The 19,350-nt window shown below is 37.5% G+C and overlaps 1 protein-coding gene across 1 annotated transcript; it reads left to right on the top strand.

Moving 5' to 3' along the window:
• Positions 1 to 1,607: 1,607 nt before the first annotated feature.
• LOC134677158 (androgen-dependent TFPI-regulating protein-like) lies at positions 1,608 to 18,152 on the top strand. Its single transcript, XM_063535616.1, has 4 exons — positions 1,608 to 1,870; positions 11,261 to 11,401; positions 14,670 to 14,890; positions 16,506 to 18,152. The coding sequence occupies exons 1-4, from the start codon at positions 1,625 to 1,627 to the stop codon at positions 16,966 to 16,968; spliced, it is 1,071 nt and encodes a 356-aa protein (XP_063391686.1). The 5' UTR covers positions 1,608 to 1,624; the 3' UTR covers positions 16,969 to 18,152.
• The last annotated feature ends 1,198 nt before the right edge of the window (positions 18,153 to 19,350 follow it).

Below are 19,350 nucleotides of genomic sequence, written 5' to 3'. Positions count from 1 at the left end.
AAGGCTGCGTTTCCATCAGAGCTGTGCGAGGGATGCGTTGGTTAAGAACCAATAGAATAACATCATTTACTTACCCTCGCTCAGCGCAGCTCTAGTCGACAATTTTCTATTCTTTTATTTCTTTCTAATTTTCTAAGGTTCCAACGCATTTAGTAATAACAACAACATCTATTTGCAATGACTAACGATTGTAGTTCCACTTCATACCTTTGAGAATAAATGCCATAAACACCTAAGACTAATATCGTGAAAGCGAAACGGTACACTTCACTTTCGTTACTTCGATTAGTTCCATATATTAACTAGTTTTCTTTAATTGTTTGTAATATACTGTTATTTATGCCTTTGAACGCTTTCCGTCATTAGTGAAGTACAAATATCGCCTCGGGAAATTTGCTATGGGTTAATTTTTTTAATTTGTAACAGAGTCATTTGTCAGCAGAAATATTCTTTACCGTTATAAGTTATAAGGCATTATCGGCCTGATTCGAACTTTAAAATAGGTACGTCAAATATTACTTCTAGATACGATTATGGATTTGAGGTGTCAGTGTCAAAAGTGACGTTTCTTTAAACAAAAACGCCACTTTTGACACTAACATATCGTATTTTGTCGTAATAAACAAATCAATATTGACATGAGTTGCGAATTACCTATTCGCACCTGTATCGTATCGTACAACGTTTTACAATACATAATATGGCATATGGACCTTTACATTTTCGACATAGTTGCGTAATGAGCTAATTATCGCACTGGTGCGATAAAATAGCACCATGTGCATATGTGTAACGCTAATTACATACTATAAACTCTTCAATTCTAGGGTCATGTAAACTATCACGTGCATTGATGTTACAGGTCATGCAGATAATATCCACTTAAGTTAATAGTGGCGATATGTATGTAATAGTTAGGTATCGGAACAGTGTTGCAGGCATTAGTATAGCCGGATGTAATTTTAATTAAAATGTCAATATCCAGAGAGGGAAATGGGGACTACGTTTGTATGGAAAAACGTCCGTTCTCTTTTCTTCTTAAGGTTTAGAGAGCGGAAAAAGTGGCTGTGACATACACGGGCAGACAGACAGACAGACATGACGAATCCATAAGGGTTCCGTTTTTTGCCATTTGGCTACGGAACCCTAAAAATCGTACCGTGAACAGATCTAAAACCCACCATTAAAAATTTGAAACAATTTTTGCACAAAAGCCAGACATACGAAAATTGCTTTTAAAACACAATTTTACTTTTAATAAAACTGATCGATTACGTTTTTAGTGTTCCGTACAAAACTTTGTTCACGGAACAGTTGTTTTTGTTTAAATTAAATAAAATAACTAAAACCTGCTAGTGTGAACGAAAATAATTAAATTGTAATATTCGTATTCTTAACATTGCGTATGGTCACCCAGATGTTGTAACGTAAGTTTATCATCTACCCACCGCACCGGATAGTAACCAATTACCTCTTATCACAACAAGAGTTCATTAATAAACTAATTCATAATTAGAAGCAAACATAGTTCTCATTGTGATTTGCTAACGAAACAACGGATTTAGCTTTAGTTTTAGATAAAAATTTGACGGATTTACAAACTAAAATTGGTTTTTTGTGCAAAATGGATGTCCTATGGAAAGAAAACAACATTTTTTACAACATTTTGTGTGTTTTGATTACTGAAAATGAAAAATTGTTCGACAGAAGTGATGCTAGATTATATTGGAAGACAGTATACCATATGTTTTTGATTTTGCACCATTGTTATGTGGGTAATATGGGGGCCAGTTTGAACATGGACATTGATCACTTTGAAATAAGGAAGTTGAAAAAGTTCAGAGTGGCGTATTTAACTGGATGGAATTTCGTAAGTATCGCATTTTTTTTGTATTAGACAATTTACGGAAAAAAAGACCATCGAGATTTTCCTGTCGACTGCATCATGGTTAGCTCGATATTGGCATATTATTCAAAATTCAAAAATTCAAAATTATTTACTTCATGTGATTTAGGTACACACATAGCTATACACAACAATAAACTTACGAGAATTACACATAAACACAACATATACACATTAAAATTGACACAAAATATAATTTTTCTACCACTGTATCACACTTATCTTCTTTATTTTCTTCTGTTATTGTATTGTCATCGAATAAAACTGGACAAGTGCGAGTCGGACTCGCCCACCGAGGATTCCGTACCGTTTATTAGTATTTGTTGTTGTAGCGGCAACAGAAATACATCATCTGCGAAAATTTCAACTGTTTAGCTATCACGGTAGTCTGGTGACAGACAGACAGACGGACACTGGAGTCTTAGTAATAGAGTCCCGTTTTTACCCTTTAAGTACAGAACCCTAAAAATTAGCTATCCTTATTTCAATTGAGTCGGGTATTAGATAGGAAGTGTTTGCAAAAGTCTTTGATTTTTTAAAGGTGCGTTTTAGACGTTTTTGTATCGATCTAAACTCAAGAAATCAGATTTCAAATCGATGAAGTTACTAGAGAAAGGTCTCAATTTTTGCTAATGAAATTTTAGGCAACAGTTTTAATTGTGATCTAAAAAGGTGCTACGATTTAAAAAAACTGCTGCACCTTAACCTTTTCGACGCCGTGTTAAACTCAAAAGCTGTCACGCTGACGCCACGTCACCGAAGTGTCAAAACTGAAATTGAACGTCATATGCATGCATCACGTAGGTCTATGTTGCTCTGTGGTTTGTGACCGATTAATCGGTCTTTGGCGTTGAACCTGCGTTGCGGATATATCGGTCATTGGCGTCCAAAAGGTTAAATACAAGTATATAATATAAATATGTGGTGTGGTAATATGTGGTAGTTTATATATATTTTATTTATTTATGTAGTTTATATGTATAGTCTGCTTTTTTTAAATTTACTCAATAGGTATATTTCTCTCTCTGCACCAATTGTAGATATCTCTGTTTGGCCCTATGGTTGACTGGTAGAGAATGCCATTTGGCATTAAGTCCGCCCTTTGTACATTGTTGTATATGTTTTATGCACTAAAGTTTAAATAAATAATAAATAAATTGTAATTGGAATTTAAAATTGTGTAAATTTCACATAAGTTACATCTTCGTCAACTATTTCATGATTCGTCACCTGAAAATAAATTGGTCTTAAATATCAATCATTCAGGTCCGTATAGAATCATAGATATTACTGATATCTCGTGATATCATCGAGACAACCTATATCGCTATCTCCTTCCGGAACGCGCGACAGATAACATACTAGACCAGACACGTGATGTCTGTCCGTCTGCACTTCGCCCCCATGTCAACAACCTGATAACTCTGTACAAGCCGAAATGTGTCTAAAGACAATGGAAAAAGGTTCTTATCAGGATGACGGCGTGTGAGGTCATTTTTTGTGGGTCAATGACAGATTGTTGTAAGAATTATCTTGGTAATTATTATTGGGTAGAACGGGGACAATTGAAACACGTCATGATTGAAACAAGCCAAATTTCTTGAAATCTGTCAACAGCTATGTGACGCAGTACTCAGTCTATGTGGTCGGTCATTCTTAAATCCTGGACCAATAGCGCTCGAGCATATCATCAACATCATTATTATCATTAACATAAGAGTTATTCTCTTGTCGGTGGAGTATCTTCCAGCTTTCCCTATCTTGCGCCAACTCTTTGACTTTTTGATACGACACGACCCCTACTTTTTCTTTCACTTGCTCCAAAAAGCTGCGACTGGGTTTTCATCTTCCCCGCTTGCGTCCTGTCCGCGCCTCCAGGATAGTTTTAAAGAAGTGGTCGTGTCGTATTAAGTGTCCAATCATTTTTCTGCGTCTGTTTGCAATGGTGTTCAGGATGGCTCTCCTTTCATTCACTCTTCTTAGTATTTCATTTAACACATCAATAGGGTCAATTGAACCACTCTCCCACATTCTTTTTGATTCCCTATCATTAAATAACCATGGGCGGTAGGGCTTTCAAACAAACTTTACTTAAGGACTAAATAAATAAGGTTTAATAATACAGGCACATACCTTTCTCACTGTAAAAATGAAATAGTTATACAAATACAAAATACAAAATCCTTTATTTCTTTTAAATACACGTGGCCATGGTTTAGGGGATGGAGCCGCCCAGTAAGCAAAGAATTGCCTGTGTTGGGAGGCACCGCTCTTCCCAACAGTTATACAGCCGTATTCGAACAATGAGATACGTTACGTTGAGATACGAATAATATGGATTGGATATGTCAGTCAAACAAGTGTCAAAAGTGACATTTTTGTTTGAAGAAACGTAAATTTTGACACTATCGACTATACTGATACATAAATTGTTTCAACCCTCCCCAGTCTACCCAACGCTCATAACTTAGTTCATAAAGTTGATAATGCAAGAAGGCTAATGATCATCCGACTAAGCCAGTGATAGCCGTGCCGTGTAGTTGGTTTAGTCGTGCGACTTATGAAAGGTCATCGGTTTGATCCTGTACCCGTACCATGAGTCACTGACAGTGCAAATCTGACATACAGGGTGACCTTAGCCATTGGAAAAACCCTGAAATCCCACGTAGGGTTACTTCTCAGAAATGCTGTAACGGTAATATTTTTTTAATTAGTACAAAAGATAAAAAAATAAATTATCAAACAAAAGTTATTTCCAATAATCGACAACAAAAAGAAGCATACCTACTGTATTAATCAATTAATTGGCTCAGAACGGGTTTTAGTTTCTTAACTTTTGTACATAAGATAGTAAATAAAATTAATGTATTTATTTCAATAAAAACTTTTATATAATATATAATTATATAAAAATACTTATATGTGACGTCCCACGGGTAAAGTACCTTATGGCGGTTGGCGCTTATGCTATTATTAACGCCGCTCCAATATTATTGTGGCGCTATACGACGTAAGCGCCAGCCGCCATAAGGCACCTTTTGCTGTGGAACGTCACATATACACAGAAAACATCCATAATTCACAAACAAATATTTGTGTTAAACACACAAATAAATGCTCTACCGCACTGAGAGAAAAGTACAACAAAAATACACTTAGAATTACAAAAATAAACTTAATCCGGGGACAAGGAGAGTTAACTAATAGGAACAAATTGACTTTTGCAATTTCTATTAGTTCTTGCAATTTCTATTATCTGTTTGTTGAAATTATATTTGGGATTACTGATCTGTTTGTAGAAATAAATAAACTTTACAGAAATAGTGAAACGTCCATAATTATTACTAAAACTTCATTTTTTCCCCCAGTATAGAACTGTTTTTTAATTCCTGGCGATGATTTTTCTCTCAGTGCGGGATTCGAACCCGGGACCTCCTGCTTTGTAGGCAGGGTCACTACCGACTAGGTATTAAATATCTATCGATAGACGGATGGGTTCGATCCCCGGCTCGTACCAATGAATTTTTCGGAACTTATGTACGAAATATCACTTGATATTTACCAGTCGCTTTTCGGTGAAGGAAAACATCGTGAGGAAACCGGACTAATCCCAATAAGGCCTAGTTTACCCTCTGGGTTGGAAGGTCAGATGGCAGTCGCTTTCGTAAAGACTAGTGCCTATGCCAATTCTTGGGATTAGTTGCCAAGCGGACCCCAGGCTCCCATGAGCCGTGGCAAAAATGCCGGGACAACGCGAGGAAGAAGAAGAAGAGGAGGAGACGGATGGGTTGATTACTTTTTACCCGACTACGGCAACGCAAAAGGAGGGTTATGATTTTGACCGGTATGTATGTGGGTATGTATGTATGTATGTTCATCTGTTCCCTCATAACTTCTAAAGTACTTATTATAATTTAACAAACGATGTGTCATTCGAATCGTCTTAATCGTCCGCTGGTTATAGGCTATATGGCGTCCCAAAAAAATGAACACTGCGCCCTCTAGAGGTCATAAAGTCACGAACCAAAAAACTAAAATTAAGTAATGATGATGTGTTATACATCATTGGAAAGAGCTCAATTAGCACATTTCAAATATATAAATATTGTTAGCGTTTGCACCCGGCTTTGCTTGCATGCGCCAGATAAAACATTAAATTTTTGGTTAGGTGATTCGAACTATGAATCTACAAGCGCTCTGGTTTCTATCCGCGTGTTACGCGACTACGGCGATACAAGAAGGTTTTTGCAAAAGAAATTTGTTTGGCCGCTGTACATGGTGTTTTTTTAATGTCCTGCAACATTTTATAACGTGAATAGGTATAGAAGTCCTGATCAGCCAAAATGTATGAAACAGTAAATTTTTTTACAAGATACGTACGCGTTCCGAAGCCGGGCGCCTTCGGCGCCCTCATACTAAAAGAGTCGGGCGGAGCCCGACGTACGCGTTGCAAAGCCGGGCGCCTTCGGTGCCCTCATACTAAAAGTGTCAGGCGTAGCCCGACGTACGCGTTCCAAAGTCGGGCGCCTTCGGCGCCCTCATACTAAAAGAGTCGGGCGGAGCCCGACGTACGCGTTGCAAAGCCGGGCGCCTTCGGCGCCCTCATACTAAAAGTGTCGGGCGTAGCCCGACGTACGCGTTCCAAAGCCGGGCGCCGTCGGCGCCCTCATACTAAAAGAGTCGGGCGTAGCCCGACATACGCGTTCCAAAGCCGGGCGCCGAAGGCGCCCTCATACTAAAAGTGTCGGGCGTAGCCCGACGTACGCGTTCCAAAGCCGTGCACCTTCTTCGCCCCCAGACTAAAAGAGTCGGGCGTAGCCCGACAAACGCGTTCCAAAGCCGGGCGCCTTCGGCGCCCTCATACTAGAAGAGTCGGGCGTAGCCCGACATACGCGTTCCAAAGCCGGGCGCCTTCGGCGCCCTCATACTGAATGTGTCGGGCGTAGCCCGACGTACGCGTTCCAAAGCCGGGCGCCTTCGGCGCCCTCATACTAAAAGAGTCGGGCGTAGCCCGACGCACGCGTTCCAAAGCCGGGCGCCTTCGGCGCCCTCATACTAAAAGTGTCGGGCGTAGCCCGACGCACCGGTTCCAAAGCCGGGCGCCTTCGGCGCACTCATACTAAAAGTGTCGAGCGTAACCCGACGTACGCGTTCCAAAGCCGGGCGCCTTCGGCGCTCTCATACTAAAAGAATCGGGCGTAGCCCGACGTACGCGTTCCAAAGCCGGGCGCATTCGGCGCCCTCATACTAAAAGAGTTGGGCGAAGCCCGACGTACGCGTTGCAAAGCCGGGCGCCTTCGGCGCCCTCATACTAAAAGTGTCGGGCGTAGCCCGACGTACGCGTTCCAAAGCCGGGCACCCCTTCTTCGCCCCCAGACTAAAAGAGTCGGGCGTAGCCCGACATACGCGTTCCAAAGCCGGGCGCCCTCATACTAAAAGAGTCGGGCGTAGCCCGACGCACGCGTTCCAAAGCTGGGCGCCTTCGGCGCACTCATACTAAAAGTGTCGAGCGTAACCCGACGTACGCGTTCCAAAGCCGGGCGCCTTCGGCGCCCTCATACTAAAAGAATCGGGCGTAGCCCGACGTACGCGTTCCAAATCCGGGCGCCGAAGGCGCCCTCATACTAAAAGAGTCGGGCGTAGCCCAACGTACTCGTTCCAAATCTGGGCGCCTTCGGCGCCCTCATACTAAAAGAGTCGGGCGTAGCCCGACGTACGCGTTCCAAAACCGGGCGCCTTCGGCGCCCTTATACTAAAAGTGTCGAGCGTAACCCGACGTACGCGTTCCAAAGACGGCCGCCATTGGCGCCCTCATAAGCACTAAAGGAGTCGGGCGTAGCCCGATATAGGCGGCGCTCTGCGTGCATTTCTGTACTGAGGACGCCCTCGCAAAAGTAATATAAAGTGACTTCAAAAAGTTAGTAACGAAATCATGACCCCAAAATTAATTAAATAAAAAATAAGTTTAAAAACTAAAACCCGACTACTGCAAATCGCGCTCTAAAAACAGAGATTCAGAGGATAGCCGTGGTCGTATTCCACATTACTTTTAAGTTTATAATCGTGGCATACGACCACGGCGATCCTCTGAATCTCTGTAAATATATAAAAAAATCAGTAAATTATATTACGTTATATTTTTATAAAAAAAATGGTAACATTTATAATATTTCCTGCTTGATAATTTTAGATAAGAATTCTATCTTGTTTCATACTTTTTAGAGCGCGATTTGCAGTAGTCGGGTTTTAGTTTTTAAACTTATTTTTTATTATTATTTACATATCTCTTTGTAACACCCATGCCCTACTTAGATAATTCTGTCTATCATTCTAATTTTCATAAATCTGACTAACTTATTATAATAGCACTAATTAGCGCTTATTAAGCAAAATATACGTTATCATTGACTGCATAAATCGACTATAATTGAAATATACAAGGACCAAAGGTTAATTGGAAACCTATTTAGAAATACCTATATTTCTTGACATAATTCTTGTTATCGGGGCTATATTTAACATGCGGCAAAGTCATGATCGGGTCACGTGGCAAATTGTGTTGGTACCTTAGTAGTAAATATATCACGAGGAGCCCGAAAGATTTGATGTATTCCTGATCACAAAACAAAGAAGTAATAGAAGTGAAACGTACGTCTATGGCGTGTGGCAAGATTAAGCTTAGCTGCATTCACCTTCAGCACAGACTATTGACAGTTCAGTATGGCGCTTTTGACATGTCAGATATGAAAAAGATTCCAGTAAAAATTATAAATAATTACGAATATGCCGTGCTGCTCCATTTTGGAGTGTAAAAAACATAGCCGAATAAAAAATATTAGATATGGAGGCATTTCATATCATCGGTAAGTATTATTTCAAGTAATATTTCAATATTTTTTGAATTTTCGGTTTCCGCAAGGATTTTTGGATTGTTTAGTACAAAAATCAAATTTATGTAAATGAGATAAGGTTGATATCTACTTAGCGTAAAAGTCATGTACGGGTGCGCAATTCAGCCAAGTAGCGGAAGCAGTTATAAAGTTGACCCAAAAATTTTTTATTAAGCTATGAGCTTCATCACATTTGTTCCTTGAGTAATTCTAAGCATTTCAAGCCTGGGAGGCAATAAGAAATGTGTGTCTACTCGGATTTGTAATGGATTCAAACTTTCAACCCCTTTTTAACCCTGTTAGAGGATGAATTTTACAAAACGCTGAAATTACTTTTCCTGTCTTTTAATAATATCCCCAAATACAAAGATTCAAGTCCCGCGTTCGAAATTTTTTTTGATATCCATACAAACTTTCAACTCCTTTCTCACCACCTTAAGGGATGAATTTTCAAAAACGCTGAAATTAGTTTTCTTGTATTTTAATAATATATCGTTTTACGAAGTTTCAAATTCCTAGCTTAAAATAAAACTTGAACCCCATACAAACTTTCATCCCCTTTTTAACCCCCTTAGGGGTTGAATTTCTCAAAATCGCTTCTTATCTCTTGTACACTTTATAAATGTAATCTAGTGTGCAAATTTCAACTTTCTATCTTTTGTAGTTTCGGCTCCGCGTAGCAAAAATCTCCAACCAAATTTTTCACTTTTTTACGTTTTTCTTGTAAAATTACTATGAAATTGAAAAAAACAAATATCAGCGATGAATTCTACGTCTTTGGTTTATACGAAAATGATACCAAACTTGCCCTAGTACCCACCAGGATCAGAGTAGATTTTTTTTAAAGATGACGGGTGGCGGCCGTCTTTGTACCCCACCCTCCCCCCCACTTCAGGCTAGAAATGCTTAGAATTACTCAAATATCAGATGTGATGAAGCTCATAGCTTAATAAAATTTTTTTGGGTCATGTATGGCAGCGTTACATAACTGACTCCAGTAAAGTGCGAGGACCATATCAAAAAAGTTATCGATATCGATGTTCGTATAAATAAACAATTTGGTTTGTTTATGTTCATACAATAATTGTTTTTGTTTTGCCTCTGGATGATTATATCGAAAAAGTCGTCGCTTATGCACATTTATATTATGTAGGTACAAAATATGTTCTTACTTATTTATTCCTATTCCATGGATTATTTGATTTAAAGTTTTTCTTATAGTATATTGTATCCATACATATTTGTCAATTTTCTCTATTAAATACGAGTAGGTAAGGTGTCAATTTTAAGCTGTCACATAATTTTACTGCTGGGTATTTGCTGGCCAGTCTAAAGCCGAGCTCCACACTCTTGCACAAATCTTAAAGCGTTCTTCAAATTGGATGCGAATACGCACCAATGCTCCGGTAAAAAAGTTCACAGTGCTATCTCGCTCATACATCAGAGCGGCATTTCTATCCGCATTATATTATTGTGATAACCGTATAAGTGCATTGTTTTTAATCAGCGTTTTTTAATAATTTTGCATAAGAGCTTATATAGGAGATTCATATTGATAGATGACACAAGATTATTGCTTTGTTATGCCTTCACATAATAACGTGCTAGTTAATAAGTATTGTGAACACTTATTAACTACACTTACTTGAGTATTTTTACGCACGCATCTAGTGAGAATATTAATTGCAGGTAAAAAATACGCAACTTGCGTATTTTTCACGCACGCACACACGCATCGCGGTGGGAGGATAAGAAATTTGATTTAATAAAAAAAAACTATAAGTACACAATGGGTTAGCACTAATTGGCTAGCAGGTTATTATTTCGCGTCATTACAAAGCAATATTGTTGTGGGGTGTGCTAAAGAGTAACAGTTTTTATTATATACCTACTCGCTTACAGTTATATGCGTGGTTGGTGGCGTGATTACTTTCAATACAAGATTTTATTATTAAAATGAAGTACCTAATCGTCGAAAATATAGTAATACATATGTATAAAAAAACTGAATAGTTTACGTGTACATCGATCATTAATAAGCGTTTATCGATATCACACCGAATCATGCACATCCCTATCGCATGTGTCAACCTCATAGTCGAATATTTTATCCTATCGCATTCACTCTTGGAAAAGTCATGCAAGTGTAAAAGGGATAGAGCATAAATGACAATTTGTCAATGATTTGTGTATTTTTACAAAAAATAAAAATCGTAGTGCAATTTCGACATAATTTTCTGGACTGTAAAGTTCAAATTACTGTGATGGGCAAGGGCTCATAATCCCTTTCGAAATAAGAAAATATGGCCAATTTTTGTGACAGCGTTTTGGCGACATAGGTTCTCATACTAATCCAGGCACATGCCGTTTCCCGTCAGAGCGCGGCGCGCTCATTCTTTCTTCCGTGATTCCTGATCATATTTAAAGACTAAGCCCTGATTCAAACCTTTTTTTTTGTCCCCAGTCGTTCCAGACCGTGTTTCTCGGTCTCGCTCTGCTGCACGACGTGTTACGTTGGTTAGACAAGCACGACAGCAGTCTCGGCAAGAAGATCAAATACTTCCGTGACGTCATATTCAATGGGCTGGTCTTCCCGTTCACATGTGTAAGTATATCGGCTCGATTCGAACTTTAAGATACGTCAGTTAATAGATCTAGAAACGATATAGATTAGATTCTTCAAACAGAAACGTCACTTGACTGGTCATATTTTTCATCAAAACGATTTCGACTGGCAAAGCATATTACTTTTTGGCAACCGGGTTTTTTAACCTAATTAGACCCCGCTGAATCCGAATTTGCCGGTTGCTCGATCGAAATCTTGACCGGAAGTGAGATATTTGACATTAAAGGTCCCTTTTTTTAGTTTTTCGTAAATAACTCTTAAACGGAGGCGCATAGCAAAAAATATTCTATTACATAAGTAATCTGCATAAAATTGCCTACAAGAAAGATTCAGTACAATTTTTCGCTAGGATCAATATTCAAAGAGATATTAACGCGGGAAATTTAATTATAATCACTTCTAAGGTCCCTTTTTTAGTTTTTCGTAAATAACTCATAAACGGTGGCCAATATCAAAAAATGTTGTTCAACGATAATAATTTACACAAAATTTTTAACAAAACAGATTCAGTACACTTTTCGCAGGGGTCAATATTTAAAAAGATAATAAAGAGGGAAAGTTCTAGTATAATGAATTCTAAGTTTCCTTGTTTTTATTTATTCGTTAATAATTTGAAAAGTATGACTCATAGCAAACAAAATCTTATACCTAAATAATAAACATAAAATTTCCTACAAGAAACATGCAGAACACTTTTCGCTAGGATCAATATTTAAAAAGACAAAGCAGCGGGTAAGTTAATTATAAATGATTTTAAAGTCCCTTTTTAGTTATTTGTAAATAACTCGTAAACGGTGTCCCATAACAAAATAGTTTTTAAAAATAAATTATCTACATAAAATTCCCTCCAAAAAACATCTGGAACACTTTTCTCTAGGATCAATATTTAAAGCGATATTAATGGAAGAAAGTTAATTACAATCAGTTCACAGGTCACTTTTTATTAGTTTTTCGTAAATAACTCGTAAACGGTGGCCCTTTGCAAAATAATATTCTACATAAATATTAAACATAAAATTGTACACAAAAAAGGTTCTGTACACTTTTTCGCTACGATCAATATTTAAAGAGGTATTAAAGGGGGTAAGTTCAATAAATGGGGGGGGGAATGGTCATTGTTTGGCTATGGGGGGGGGGGGTTATCTCCGAAACTACTGGGTTTACCTATAGATGACAGGAAAACCTATTAGAAATATGCAGTCAAGCGCGAGTCGCACATTACTTAGTTTTTGAACCGACCCCTACGGGTTTTTTAATGGCAATTCACTCGCGTTTCACATATAAAGAATACGTTGTTGAAATTTGGGTAATGTACGGAACCCTTGCAACGCGAGTCAGACTCGCGCTTGGCCGGTTTTTTCCTTTTGAGGTACGGAACCCTAAAAACTAAAAAGAAGTGACCTGTGAATTGATCGTAATCAACTTTCTTTCTTTAATATCGTTTCAAATATTTATCCCACAGAAAAGTGTTCATTATGTTTTCGTAGAAAATTTTATGCCGATTTTTTATTTACAAGAACTTTAAGGACTTATTTTGCTATGAGCCTTATTTTACGAGTCATTTACGAAAACCTAAAAATATGGACCTGGAAATTGATTATAAATAACTTACACCCTTTAATACCTCTTTAAATATTGAACGTAGCAAAAAAGTGTACTGAACCTTTTTTGTGGACAATTTTATGTTTAATATTTATGTAGAATATTATTTTGCAAAGGGCTACCGTTTACGAGTTATTTACGAAAAACTAATGAAAAGTGACCAGTGAACTGATTGTAATTAACTTTCTTCCATTAATATCGCTTTAAATATTGATCCTAGAGAAAAGTGTTCCAGATGTTTTTTGGAGGGAATTTTATGTAGATAATTTATTTTTTAAAACTATTTTGTTATGGGACACCGTTTACGAGTTATTTACAAATAACTAAAAAGGAACTTTAAAATTATTTATAATTAACTTACCCGCTGCTTTGTCTTTTTAAATATTGATCCTAGCGAAAAGTGTTCTACATGTTTCTTGTAGGAAATTTTATGTTTATTATTTAGGTATAAGATCTTTTTTGCTATGAGTCATATTTTTCAAATTATTAACGAATAAATAAAAACAAGGAAACTTAAAATTCATTATACTATAGTTCGTTTTTTTTAGCATTAGAAAGAACTTCGCAGAAGTAAGCTTGTGGTTCCAAATCCGGCACTTTTAGCGGTAATAATTTGAAGTAAATTATATGTATTGACCGTGCTACATTAGAAAATTCAATAATTATTAACAATTAAAGAGCCTGATAAAAACTGTACGCTTACTTCTGTGGAGTTCTTTCTAATGCTAAAAAAAACGAACTATAGAACTTTCCCTCTTTATTATCTTTTTAAATATTGATCTCTGCGAAAAGTGTACTGAATTTGTTTTGTTCAAAATTTTGTGTAGATTATTATCGTTTAACAACATTTTTTGATATTGGCCACCGTTTATGAGTTATTTACGAAAAACTAAAAAAGGGACCTTAGAAGTGATTATAATTAAATTTCCCGCGTTAATATCTCTTTGAATATTGATCCTAGCGAAAAATTGTACTGAATCTTTCTTGTAGGCAATTTTATGCAGATTACTTATATAATAGAACATTTTTTGCTATGCGCCTCCGTTTAAGAGTTATTTACGAAAAACTAAAAAAAGGGACCTTTAATGTCAAATATCTCACTTCCGGTCATGATTTCGATCGAGCAACCGGCAAATTCGGATTCAGCGGGGTCTAATTAGGTTAAAAAACCCGGTTGCCAAAAAGTAATATGATTTGCCAGTCGAATCAAGAAGGAGAGCGATTTTGAATTTTTATGTCTAGTCTATTTTGACACTGAATCTAATCAATTTCGTTTTTAGATCTATTAATTGACGTATTTTAAAGTTCGAATCGGCTAGTATTTAAGTTGAATAACAAGTAGCCACGCTGCGCTCTAAAATCCGCATTGTTGACGTAGGCGAGAAAACCGATAGGCTCAAATGAGACTGGGCCGGTCACGTCTACCGCATGCATCCGGAGAGGTGGGCTAGCTTAGCCACCAAGTGGATGCCGGTAGAGGGACGTGGACGCGGCAGACGCAAACGGAGATGGCCTGATGACCTGAACAGCTTCCTGAACAACTGGCCGGAGGAAACACCAAATCGGGAGTCGTGGAAATCAAGGGGCCTCTCCCCTTGATTTTAAAGTTGTGTAACTTATTTCTAGCCTATCTTCTTTTTTCCAGTTCGTCACCGGAATGTTCTGGTGCGTCTACCTCATCGACCGCGAGCTGGTCTTCCCCCAAGTCTACGACCAGATCGTGCCGTGGTGGCTGAACCACTGTGTCCACACCAACATCTTCATTGTGATCACTATAGAGACTCTTCTGACAAGACGAAGACAGCCGACAGATGTGAAGGTGGAGAGGTGTTTGTGGGTGTTTGTGTCTGTCTTCTATGCTGTAGTGTGAGTATTTACCAATGGCTAGTCTTTCCCCAAGCTTACTACCAGATCGTGCCGTGGTGGCTGAACCACTGCGTCCACACCAACATCTTCATCGTGATCACTATAGAGACTCTTCTGACAAGACAAAGACAGCCTACCGATGTGAAGGTCGAGAGGTGTTTGTGGGTGTTTGTGTCTGTCTTCTATGCTGTAGTGTGAGTATTTACCAATGGCTAGTCTTTCCCCAAGCTTACTACCGGATCGTGCCCTGGTGGCTGAACCACTGCGTCCACACCAACATCTTCATCGTGATCACTATAGAGACTCTTCTGACAAGACGAAGACAGCCGACCGATGTGAAGGTCGAGAGGTGTTTGTGGGTGTTTGTGTCTGTCTTCTATGCTGTAGTGTGAGTATTTACCAATGGCTAATGTTCCTCCAAGCTAACTACCAGGTCGTACCAAGGGGGGCTGAACCACTGCGTCCACACCAACATCATCGTGATCACTATAGAGACTCTTCTGTCAAGACGAAGACAGCCTACCGATGTGAAGGTCGAGAGGTGTTTGTGGGTGTTTGTGTCTGTCTTCTATGCTGTAGTGTGAGTATTTACCAATGGCTAGTCTTTCCCCAAGCTTACTACCAGATCGTGCCCTGTGGCCTATTTTATAAAGCTACAAGTTACAATTTACAAGCGTAAGTCTCTTTCTAACCCTATGTGTTAGAACGAGACTTCCGCTTGTAAATTGTAATTTGTAGCTTTATAAAATAGGCCACTGGTGGCTGAACCACTGCGTCCACACCAACATCTTCATCGTGATCACTATAGAGACTCTTCTGACAAGACGAAAACAGCCGACAGATGTGAAGGTCGAGAGGTGTTTGTGGGTGTTTGTGTCTGTCTTCTATGCTGTAGTGTGAGTATTTACCAATGGCTAATGTTCCTCCAAGCTAACTACCAGGTCGTACCAAGGGGGGCTGAACCACTGCGTCCACACCAACATCTTCATCGTGATCACTATAGAGACTCTTCTGACAAGACGAAGACAGCCGACAGATGTGAAGGTGGAGAGGTATCTGTGGGTGTTTATATCGGTCTTCTATGTTGTAATTTTATTGAAAACCGTGTTATGGTGTGTTTCCATTTTGTGACGTTGACATGGGGCGGGGACAAATGGGAATGATTTATATGAAAACACCTATTCACGTCAGTGCCCGGCGAGGACGAATGGGAATACACCCCTGTTTGCTGGTCGGCAACCTGAACTCCTTAATTGTTAACCCAATTAAAGCCATAAGATTAACATCCTGAATGATTGACCCACTTTAAGCCCTATGCAGATTTTTTTTAAGTTCCAATTTTTCAGGGTACCTTTTGTATAATCGTCAATTATCTCCAAGTCAATCAAAGATATGTATGATTTTAATAACTCCAAATACCTAGCTTCAATATTTATAAATCTGGTCATGATCGAATTTGATCCAGATTATAGGTAATTATGTATCTGTTGAAGACAGTTTATTCGAATGGTCTCTTGAGAATCAATACAGATACAGTAGTACATACAATAAGTATAGCAAATTTCCGCCATCTCGCATTTTATCGGAAACTTAACGCTAATTTTTATATTTCCAGGTACTACTCCATATATTTCTTCGGTGGCTGCTGGCTATACGGGGTCTTCGGCGTCATGAACTGGTGGCAGGTCTGCATCTACCAGGCAGGCATCTGGGGCTCCACATGGGTCTTCTACAATCTCAACTTCTTCGTCAACAAAATGATCCACAAAGAGGGAGACGCTACTCCAAAAACATCAATCAATGGGGATCCGGAGTCTAGGGAAACTACTTTCCAAAACGTCAGTAAAATAGATGGAGTTGTTGACACTGGTTCAAGTAAAATAAGAAAAGATGTTGAACTAAGTACTAAAGATAGTGGGAAGGCTAATGTAGCATATTTAAACGACAATAATGATACAGAGACTGATAAGCAATGGAAATCAATAGGTGTCAGTAAAACTGATGGGAAAAATCAGAGTTCAGATAAAGCAACTGGTACAAATTTTAAAAGGAACCAGTTTGAGAAGTCTAGTTTGTAATTTGTTGTTAAGATTATCTGGGTTATAAGAACAGGGAAGGCTGACTCCAAGTAAATGGGAACAAGGCCTAGCAGGATGATGATACCGTACTAGGTTACTGTACGTAAGAGTTGAAATGACCTGAGAATTGGTAATATGCAATACCTAAACAGGTTAGTCTGGTGTTCAGATATATATCATGTAGTAGTTTGTCCCGTCGTAATAGCTAATAATGTTTAGGGATTGGTTATTTTAGAAACATCAATAATAAGACATACCAATCGGTTACCTGACCAACTTATAAAATGGCTTCTAAATTGGTTCTTTGAGTAGATTATGAGTTATAAGGGGTATCCAGACGGGACTGACGAAATCAGTCGATTTGTAAATAATAAAAAAATAAATAAATAAATAAATAATGATAAATAATTGGTCAATCTCATCTAGCGTCCACACGTACACAAATTAAATCACCAATTTTCATTCTACTATGAAAATTGGCATTTTTGTGTCCGCACCTGCTGATGTGATCGGGGAATCAAATTGGTATTTGCGTCCGCACGACCCTGTTCGATCGGAAAATTTCATCAGATTGGCGAAAAATTGTCTCGTCTGGATAGAACTATAAGGAAGGAGTACTGTCAGCAATGAAAGTGTGTACAAAATACAGTAACTAGTACCTTAATCTTAATTTTTATTAAGTGTTCTGTGATTGATAATAATTAAATGATGAAAGTTTTAGGATTTTTAGCGCATTGATTAAAATGTGATGTGATTTCTAGCAAGATGAGAGACCGAGAATTGTCGAATATGTAACAAGCGAAAAGAGAGAACAATAAAAAAAAACAGAAGTGTTTTTGATGCTTCCAAGGCAAAAAAGGCAGAATTATGATTATTATGAATTAAGTGTCAAAATATATGGGGCATTATCTAAGAAAAGGGACCTTATTGTCGATGGCGCTTACGCCGCACAGCGTAGCGCGGCATTGTATTTATAGGTATATCGGAGCATCGTTAATAATGGCGTAAGCGTCATCAACAATAAGGTCCCTTTTCATAGGTAACGTATCATTTAATGTTTAGTTTTCATGTAACAAAGTAAATGGATTACCTAATTTAATTAACGTAATTATAATATTAAGTTGTACGTGTTTAATTGTGAATGGATTTTTAATTATTATTTTATAAAATTATTTTAGTAATTTTATACTTTTATTTTTCTTTATTCATCAGTTTCGTAATTCTATATTTATTATTTAGCCCAAAATTAATTTAAATACCTATAAGATTTAGAATAATGTCTAATATCATACCAATTATAATTGACAATAGGTACCTAAGATAAAAAAGTGACACCAAAAAAAGAAACCACATCATATCAAAAGTATTTTTTTTTATATTTCTAGAAAAATATCTTAAATTAAATGTAGATACATTACTTACAAAAAGTTGTTCAATATTTATAAGATTTACAAAACATTCAGCACATAATACCGGTAACCCTTGAAAAATATATTTTTCTGCCTTAAGATAGGGTAACTAAAGAAAAGAGTATTGTTAATACTTAAATTAGCGAAATACATACAGTGCCTACTGCTTAAATTCAATTATATATATTTTTATTTCAAATTGTTTATTTTCACTTAAAGAATCTATCACGAGTATAAACATTTTATTAAAATGAGACCTCATATAAAAATAATTCTCTAAATTTAATACACACTTATGTCTTTTATTTTTTATACAAAAATCTTAGCAGTAGGGAACTGTATACTATACAAGTTTACATCATCATGAATGGCCCTTTTTCTGACCTATTATCATTGTATCTTCATATCTCTTCGCACTTCAAAAAGTACATATTTTATTAGGCCACACACATAGTATAACTAATCCACGATCTAATATGGTCTATCTCTAAAATCATAATTTAGTCGAGTTCACCATCTATATTGATTGTATAAATGATGAGAAGTTGATAACTCGACATAATTATAGAACTAAAGAAATTTGAACTTAAAATAAAAATGAGGTTCAAATTTCTTCAATTTTATATCTCGAGTTATCAGCTTTTTCCCGCCGTGTACCGAAATATATTTATTTACAAAAAAACACTATTCTTTTCAGCTGTCGCGCTAACATGAGTAGAATCCGTTTAAGCTAAGTTTGCACCGATTTGGAAGCGACAATGTGTGGCAGCGCCACTATGAATTTCATATTTTTATATTTGTCAGTGGTATTCCCACATTCTTTCGCTTATCAAGATCATGCAGACTTAATTCAGACAGACTCGAATCTATTTGGCCTATAGTTTTGACCATAATTATTGATTGAAGCAGTCGTGGATAACTTATCTTCAACTGTATGTAAGTACGTATACTATTATTATTGCACTATAATGTC

This window comes from Cydia fagiglandana, chromosome 25 (assembly GCF_963556715.1).
Source record: "Cydia fagiglandana chromosome 25, ilCydFagi1.1, whole genome shotgun sequence".
Taxonomy (NCBI): Eukaryota; Metazoa; Arthropoda; class Insecta; order Lepidoptera; family Tortricidae; genus Cydia; species Cydia fagiglandana.
The sequence above is the reverse complement of the archived record's forward strand: the minus strand, read 5'-3'. Positions and strand labels throughout refer to the sequence as shown.